Source organism: Orycteropus afer, unplaced genomic scaffold (genome assembly GCF_000298275.1).
Source record: "Orycteropus afer afer isolate SDZICR_OR568_19922 unplaced genomic scaffold, OryAfe1.0 scaffold00893, whole genome shotgun sequence".
Taxonomy (NCBI): domain Eukaryota; kingdom Metazoa; phylum Chordata; class Mammalia; order Tubulidentata; family Orycteropodidae; genus Orycteropus; species Orycteropus afer.
In genome coordinates this window covers 97282-106397 of record NW_006922480.1, presented here as the reverse complement: position 1 = coordinate 106397, position 9116 = coordinate 97282, and the positions used below count along the sequence as shown (strand labels likewise).

Sequence of the window (9116 nt, the reverse complement as noted above, 5' to 3'; positions counted from 1 at the left end):
TAGGTGTTCAGCAATGATTAACATTAAGAAACCTATTAGTAGTCTTCCAGTAAGATGGCAGAACAGGCAGATAAGCTACACAGACCTTCTTTAACAAAGAAAACAGAACTGGTTGACAGAGATACAGAAGATAATCCTGGAACTCTGAGCTTTGAAAGGAAGTATACAGAAATGGATTAGGCAACAACTAGTGGAAAAACTGGAATGAAAACAGGATTTACGAATAGGCTCCATTTGCCAAGGAGGGCATGGACATACAGGAGGCTGACAATGAGAAAGGAGACAGGTGGTGAGTATATAAGTGCTGCTAACTAGTGAATAGAGGAGCACAGTACACTGCTTACTTAAATCACATACAAAGAAAATGAAAATAGTGGGTAAGTCACTCCAACTTACAGTCACCAATTAAATACAAACACAAAAATGTCACAATGTCTTAGAGACAACAGAACATCACAGCCCACACAAAGAAGCAAGATAAAGCAGGAGAAACAAGGGACCAGTATACAGACCCAGAACACATCCCTGAGGAAGAAGAAGCATTGGAACTCCCTAATAAGGAATTCAAAAGAATTATTTTTAGGTACCTTCAATGGATTGAAAGACAGATCAAGGAAAACACTGACAAAATTTAGGAAAACACAGAAAAAACCCTAGAACAATTTTGAAAGACAATACAAGAACAAAATGACAAAATAAAAGAAAAATTAGAAATGATACAAAACCTACAGATAGAAATCCAGAAGATTAATACTAAATTTTCAGATAGATAACAAACTGAATGGGCAAAGGAGTAGAACTGAATCAATGGAAGACAGAATTAGTGAGATTAAAGACAAATATCTCAATACTTCTTTGGAAAGGGATCAATCAGAAAAAAATGATCAAAACAAAATGAAGAATGCATCAGGTTCACGTAGGATATCATCAAAAGGAATAACCTATGTGTAATAGGAATTCCAGAACAGGAAGAAACAAATAAAACCACAGATAAAATTGTCAAAGATTTGTTGGTAGAGAATTTCCCTGGTATGATAAAAGATGAGAATATATCTATTCAAGAAGTCTAACAAACCTCAAACAGGATAGACTCCAAAAGAAAATCACCAAGACATATCATCCTCAAACTCACCAAAGTCAAAGACAAAGAAAGAATTCTGAAAGCAGCACAGGAAAAACAAAAAGTTATCTACAAGGGGAAACCAGTAAGACTAACCTCAGATTTCTCAGCAGAAACCATATAGGTGAGAAGACAATGGGATGGAATGTATAAAACACAAAAAGAAAAAAACTTTTCAACCAAGAATTATATACCCAGCAAAATTGTTCCTCAAATATGGTGGTGAAATTAGGACATTTCCATATAAGCAGAAATTAAGGGAATTTGTTAAAAACAGACCAAGCTTACAAGAGATGCTCAAGGGAGTCTCTTTGGACAGAGAACCAACAACAGCAAACAGCAATCAACAATTAACAAACATGATGATATAACTCATAAACCAACCCAGTAATGGAAAGATCCAAAGTAAATAAGCCTACAAGATTGTACACAGGGAGCCAGAGACATCAATTGACAAATGAAGACAATTACAAAGTAAAAAGAGTGAAAAGTTGTGTAGTTACAGAACTTCTAAATGGTAGGGAAGTCAAGACAACTAAAAGATAGAACGGACTGTCCTAAACTTGGAAAGAAAATTATTATCAAATAGTATCAAATAATTATCAAAGGAAAAATAATAAATCTTCACATCAAAATAAAGAAGAGGACCAGCATGATATTTAGCAAATTCTAAAACAATAGCAATGAAGGAAGTGATAACATGGTTTATAAACAAAACAAGCTCAGCACAGAAAATTATATGGAACAAAGAAATCAGCAAAACTATGAAAAACACAACAAAATGACAGCAACAAATTCATACTTGTAGATAATTACACTGAATGTCAATGGATTAAATGCGCCACTCAAGGGATGGAGAGTTGTAGACTGGATAAGAAAACATAATCCAACAATATGTTATCTACAAGAAGCACACCTTAGAGAGAAAGACAAAAATACACTAAAATTCAAAGGCTGGAAAAAGATACATCAAACAAATGGCAACCATAAAGGAGCAGGAGTGGCAATATTAATTTCTGATAAAATGGACTTTGAGACAAAAACCACCATAAGAGACAAGGAACCCACCCACTGCCATCGAGTCAGGTCTGACTCAGAGCGACCCCTCCTTAGGTTTCCAAGGTGATATCACTACAGAAGTAGATTGCTCAACCTTCCTTCCGGGGAGTGGCTGGTGGGTTTGAACTGCCAGCCTTCTGCTTAGCAGTCAAATACCTTAGGCAATGATTAAAGGATCAATTGAACAAGAGGACATAACAATAATAAATATCTATGTACCCAATGAAAGAGTTCCTAAATAAATAAAACAGACTCTAACAGAACTGAAAAGACAAAATTTAGGGGCCCTAATTTATGGTACAAATACTACCGAGCATAACCCAAAATGCACAAACAGCTGAAGATAAACTAGATGCCTGGGACCTTCTGAAAATTAAATTTTTATGTGCTTCAAAAAACTTACCCAAAAGAGTAAAAAGAGAACCTAAAGATTGGGAAAATATACTCAGCAACAATGTATCTGAGATACGTAGGAACTTATCTCTAAATTTATCTCTAAAATTTATAGAAAACTTATCTCTAAAATTTATAGAAAACTTCAACACCTCAACAACAAAAAAATTAACAATCCAATTTAAAAATGGGCAGAAGACATGACTAGACACTTCACCAAAGAAGATATTCAGGTGGCTAGCAAATGCATGAAGAAATGCTCATGATCATTAGCCATCAGAGAGATGCAAATCAAAATAAAATGAGATACCATCTCACCCCAGCACTAATGGCAAAATTCAACAAGACAGAAAATAACAAAGCTAGTGAGATGTGGAGAGACTGGGACTCATACACTGCTGGTGGGAGTATAAAATAATACAACCACTGCGGAAAACAGTATGGCAATTCCTTAAAAAGCTGGAATTAGAAATACCATTTGTTCCAGCAATCCCATTACTAGGTATATATCCTGAAGAAGTGAGAGCCATGACAAAAACAGATACATGCACATTCATGTTCATCACAGCACTGTTTACAGTAACAAAAAGATGGAAACAATCTAGGTGCTCATCAACAGAAGAATGGATAACCGAACTATGGTATATATACACAATGGAATACTACGCAACACTAAAGAATAATGTAGAATCTGCAAAACGCAACATAACATGGATGAACTTGGAGGACATTACAAGAAACAAGTCAACACAGGACAAATACAGTATTAGTTCATTATTGCAAAAAGTCAAGGAAAGGTTTATATATGAAGGAAACTTTCTTTGTTGGTTACCAGAGGTGGGAGAGATGGGGAAGGGACACTACAATCAATCAGTCAATCAATCAATCAATCAATCAATGCATTGAGCCATGTGGCAGAGGGAAGTAGAAATGAGAAGTATTAATAGAGAAGTTTGGGAAAATAAGAGTTGGGATTTTAAAAGGTCTTTGAAAAAAGTGACTCAGTTTTGTGCAAAAGATTAGATGAAGGGGATAGCTTGTCCACTCAAGCTTGACAGCTTCAAGTTTAGCTGTCTTTAAATTGATAGAGTTATGACAGTAAGGTAGCAAAGAAATAAAATATATTTGAGAAAAAAGAGAAACCTATTAGTGTAGTTATCAATAAAGTAAATATGATAAATATATCATATAATGATCCTAATATTTTAAAGCAAGTTTACAAAATTCAACATCCAAATTTTACAACTTTCTGCCTTGGAAACCCAAGGAGGGTTCGTTATGAGTCAGGTCCGACTCGACGGCACATAACAACAACACAACAATACAATATATAACTCACCATGTATTTTCAATATACATCTTTAAGTTTAAATATTATGTTGGTTTAAATAGCCTAGAAAGGAGCCTCTTTAAGTAAAGGCCATCTACTACATACTAATAGTAAGCAGACAAATGAACCGCTAAAGGAATTCACCATAGATTCAGAAACAAAACAAGAACAGAGGACAAAGCCATAGTCATTTTCATTATTCAGTGATGTTCTGAAAGTTTTACCCAATACTATAAGACAAGAAAAAAGAGATAAATATTGAAAATGATCATTACTTGAAGTTTATATGATTACTTGTGTAGAAGATCCAGAGCATCAATCAAAACACTACGAAACTAAAAAGAAGATTTGGCAATACAGCTGGATACAAAATTTATGTATAAAAATCAATAGATTCCTATAAACTATCAATGACAAATTACCAAATATGTTTAAAAATTATCACTTTCTGTAGCAAAAACAAAACAAAACCCAACAAAGTCCAGAAGAAAGACTTAGCAAAACTCACAGAAATAAAAGGATAAAGTTTTACAAAAGTGTAATAATTATTAAAAAATAAAACAGCATTCTGACTACTTAACATGTACTAACTCTAGTAATACATAAAACTACTCATTGTATTATTATCACTGATTACTGATGATGAAAGTGGGGCACAGAGTGGTAAAATTCCTTGCCTACAGCTGTTAATCAGAGATACATCATATTCTTGGATTGAAGACTCAATTTTATCAATATTAAATTATTTTTTAATTCATCTAAAGCATTTTCAATAAAAAAGACTATAGTGACGGGTTGAGGGCAGGGAGAATGCTAAGCACATTTATTGCAATGTTTACCTGAAAAGGTAAATGTAAGCAAATGGAAGGATACTAATAAATGGGGTTAGAAGGAGAGGGAGAAATTGAAATAGTTTGGTTCAGGCTCAGAAACAAACATGAACAAAAGAAAGAATTTGAAACAGACTCATGTCCATATGAGAATTTATAAGCATGTGACAAAAACTGACATTTCAAGTGATTGAGAAAATGATTATACAATTTTGTGTCAGAATAATATGTCACTTGGAGGGGGACAAAAGGGTAGATTCCCATATCTCACCACATCACAAAAGTAATGCAAGAATGATTAATGATCCACGTAAGGTAGAAAATTATAAAAGCATGTTTTAAATTTTGATGTGGGATGTGTTCTAGCAAAAAAAATTGACCTTCCTTCCCCCCCAAAAAAAATGCAGAAAGTTGATAGATGTGACTGCATTAACTAAAGCAAATATCATACATGAACCGTAAACTGACATCCCGGAAGGAGCCATGTCATACACACAATAGACAAAAGGTTGATAGCTGTAATATTACAAAATCCTGCAAATACATTTAAAAGGTCAAGAAGAAATGTAAGACAGACTATAGACATATGAAAGGATGCAAAATTTTACTAGCAAGTGAAGAATTATAAAGTGGGTTACTATTTTTAGTATTCAATAGAAAATAGTTAAAAGATTGATAACACTGGTGTTTTAGCAGGCTTCAGGGAAGTGGGTACTATCATCACTACAATTTCTCAGTATTTATCAAATTGCAAAATATTCATTCCTTATAATTCAGCAATCCTATTTCAGTATTCTACATCAATAACAGACAAAGTACACAAAGATGTACAAGGATATTCATTACACATAGTATTGGTTGTTATGACACAATGGTAAATATAAATGTCTATTGATAGGGAGTGTGGTTAAATCGATATGGTTTATCATAATGATGAACTATAGAATGCTAAGACCATTACAAATTATGAGGGAGATCTATCCAGACACCCAAGACATACAGTTAAATAAAAATAACAAGTTTCAGAATAAAAAGAATACTGCAATTCCGTATTTAAAAAAATATATTGTCCATGTATATCTTGTCTAGAAGGCTACATACAAAACTGTTTACAATTAGTATCTCTGAGGAGTAGATATAAGAAAGGGAAACTTATCCTCCTTTTTTAGGTATGCTTCTGTTTTGCCTAAATTATTGAAATACTACAAACAAGCATTATTTTTGTGGTTTAAATTACTCCTCTATCCTTACACACATACAAGATTTCACTTCAGGTTTGCAATAACTGAGAAAAGCTTTTGTATTTTGAACCAAGAATCTCTGACCCATTTGCCCTCAAGTCAGTTCTTGTCCATATTATCCTCTCAAGTATTTGAAGACAGCTGCTATGTACCCCAAATCTACTATCCAATTAATTCTCTCAAGTCCTTCAAGTATTCTATGTGAATGTTCGTCAGGGCTCTGAACACACACCTTTTAGAACCTCAGGACATATTCACCTGAGCTCCATCTGACCAGAACAAAGTAGAATGGGTCTATTACCCTCCAGCTTTTGAAAATGATTCCAACAAATACGCCGTAAGATATTAGCTCTTCTGGCAATCATATAATATTGCTTAAGAAAAATACAAGCATGGGATGTGGGGTTCATGGAAATTCTCTGTACTATCTTCACAACTTTTCTACAAATTTAAAACTTTTCTAAAAAATAAAGTTCATTAAATAAAAAAATCAAATAACATACCTATAAATATTAAATATAATGTGAGATAAGAGTTCCCTCAGAAGGAAGTTTTCTTCACAATTTACTTCTTGTGTCCTGTAGCAATGTGTGATTTATGAATCATGTTATATTCTGTTGGCATCTATTTATGCCTTAATTCTAGTGACTTTACTAAACCCACAAAATATGCGAAACAATAACATTTTTTAAGAACAAATCTAGAAAAAAATAGTTAATATTCAGAAAAATAATTTCTTTAAAAGTAAATAGATAACTAAAAATACAAGCATACACAAAATGAAACTTTAGCATACTTCTGGTTGCTGACTTTTAGTTCTAGTGATCTATTTAAACTAAACTGAATTAATTTTAATTCTGAGCCAATACAAAATATAAATATCTTAGAAACAACTCCAAATATAGTACATAAAAGAAATACATAAAAATAAATCCTTCAGTCTTTTTTTTTCAAGTAAAACATCCTGTTTGTTTCATATCTCCCTTTTTCATCATAATGGTGAAGCTTAATTTACATCCATTTGAAAATTTAATATTATAGTAAGCTACTGAATAATTTAATATAGTACGTTTTAAAAACAATTATGATATAATTACCTTAGATAAGTGTTTTTACTTAAGACACACAGAATATCACGAACGATCTGTGAATAGAATCAAATCAATGTAACTTTTTAAAGAAATTATACAACATTTAAAATGCTCTGATTAATATAAAACACACCAAACTAGAATTTTTAAATGTTACAGCTGAGTCCTGACTTGCTAGCACTAAGAAAAGTTTAGTCCCAGCTCTGCCACAGACAAGTCCAAGTTAAAATTTCCTGTTCTACACAATAAGAGGGTTTGAGTAGATGATGCAAAGTAGGAATATCTACCTAGCATCCATTCATCCACATGTGTGCATATGTGCATATTTAGACTTTACTCAAAACTCCTGATTGTTATAAAATTGCTTATGGGCATATCTATTTACTTGACTGATCTCTCTCTCAACTTAAAGTGACCACTATGGAAAACTGAAGAGCATTCATCAAAAAGTACTAGCCCTCACTGGGCCATCCCCCTCATCCCCTAGAAAGGAAGTTTCTGGGAAAATAGGGGGATGAGGGTGGCCAGAGGTTTAAAAAAAAGTACTAGATGAGCAGGAGTAAACAAAATGGTGTCCTGGTAACACACTCTGCACAATCCCTCTACAACAGAGATGCAAAAAAAAAAAAAAAAAGTGAACAAGATACAGATGATACAGATGATAATCTTAGATAATCTTAAAAGTCTGAGCATCATATGAGAGGATAAAGAATTGGATTAAACACCAATTGGAAAAGAAGACAGAACGAGAACAGTGGTTGAGGAGAGAGAGAGTAGAGACCCAACACAGCATTTCCATTTTGTGACACAGGAGGTAACTATACAGGTGAAGGGAAGTCAACTTCACAGAAGCCACATTGTGACAGAGACACGCGGTGGCTAGGTCTGGAGTGAAAGAAGGCGAGAAGAATATGAACTGGACTTGGGAAAAGAAAGTGCAGGGAAGCAGGCCAAGAATTCCAGTAGCACAGGTTATTGCAGAACAAGGATTCAGCCAGTAAATGGGGATGAAACAACTCACTAGTAGTAAGCATTAGTCATTTGGGTCAAGGACCCATGTGGAGAGGAAGGTCTGTAGGGTGGTAGTTGGAGAGTCTGGACTCTGGATGGGCTATCCCTTGATTGAGTTATGCCAGGAGCTGGGAAATCAGTTGTGATTGACTGGAAGTATGCTGGGCACATGCCAGTGAACAACAACTGGAGAAGCACATCCTCTTGCTTTCTCCATCATGATTGACAGGGTGTACTTTCACAGAGCATGAACTGTGGCAGTCTCTGCTGTTACAGGTGCACATGCATGCTATGTATCAGGCTCCTATAGTCTCTGTGGGTACACATTCTCATGGATTATGTGACAGCCACCTGCCACTACTGAGGCCAGCAGCATGAGTCCCAGTGAACAGGTCCATGTCCCCACCAACTTAGAAGCACAGGCAACCATTGTCACATTACCCCATCATCCCCACCCCCATTTTCTTTTTTCCACTCCTTCTTCCCTTTTATTCATTTTTTTCTCTTTCTCTTCTTCTTCCTTCATTTTTCACTCATTCTTTTTTTTCTCTGCCCCATCCAGTGAGAGATGGACATTCTTTTCCCACTATTCAACCATACATACCACACCTATCCCCTACCATCCCACTCAAGAGGTAAGTGTCTCTACCTTCTCCTGCACCACTGGATAAACAACAGACATGGACAACACCTGCTCACACTACCTGAAGCTGCTCTTCACAACAAGCAAACAGAGACCCATGTCTACACTCCCACCAGTTACACCACCCACCTAAAGACAGTGAGGAACATCCCAGTGCTGCCAAACTAGGGAGCTAAGAAGCATGCCCAATCTGCCTGCCAGGATATATCAAAACAAAAAATCAGGATAAAACAAAGTAACACATAATCAACAAATAACTCCAAAATGTAGACTCCAAAATGTTTTGGAAACAACAGACATCCTCAAATCAAAGAAAGAAACAAAACAAGATAGTGCAAGCAAATGATCAAACTAAAGAACCAGGAAACCTCCCCAAGAAAGAACAGGTAATAGAAATA

The 9116-nt window shown here is 34.8% G+C and overlaps 1 protein-coding gene across 1 annotated transcript in view; it reads right to left on the bottom strand.

The window, feature by feature from the left end:
* Positions 1-9116, bottom strand: part of LOC103212241 (probable C-mannosyltransferase DPY19L2) — a gene marked incomplete at its 5' end in the record, with an annotated part of 130002 nt that overhangs the window by 31632 nt on the left and 89254 nt on the right. The window contains one exon of the mRNA XM_007958243.1: positions 7071-7117. Within this exon, the coding sequence (XP_007956434.1) occupies positions 7071-7117 (47 nt within the window). The remainder of the gene's footprint in view (positions 1-7070; positions 7118-9116) is intronic.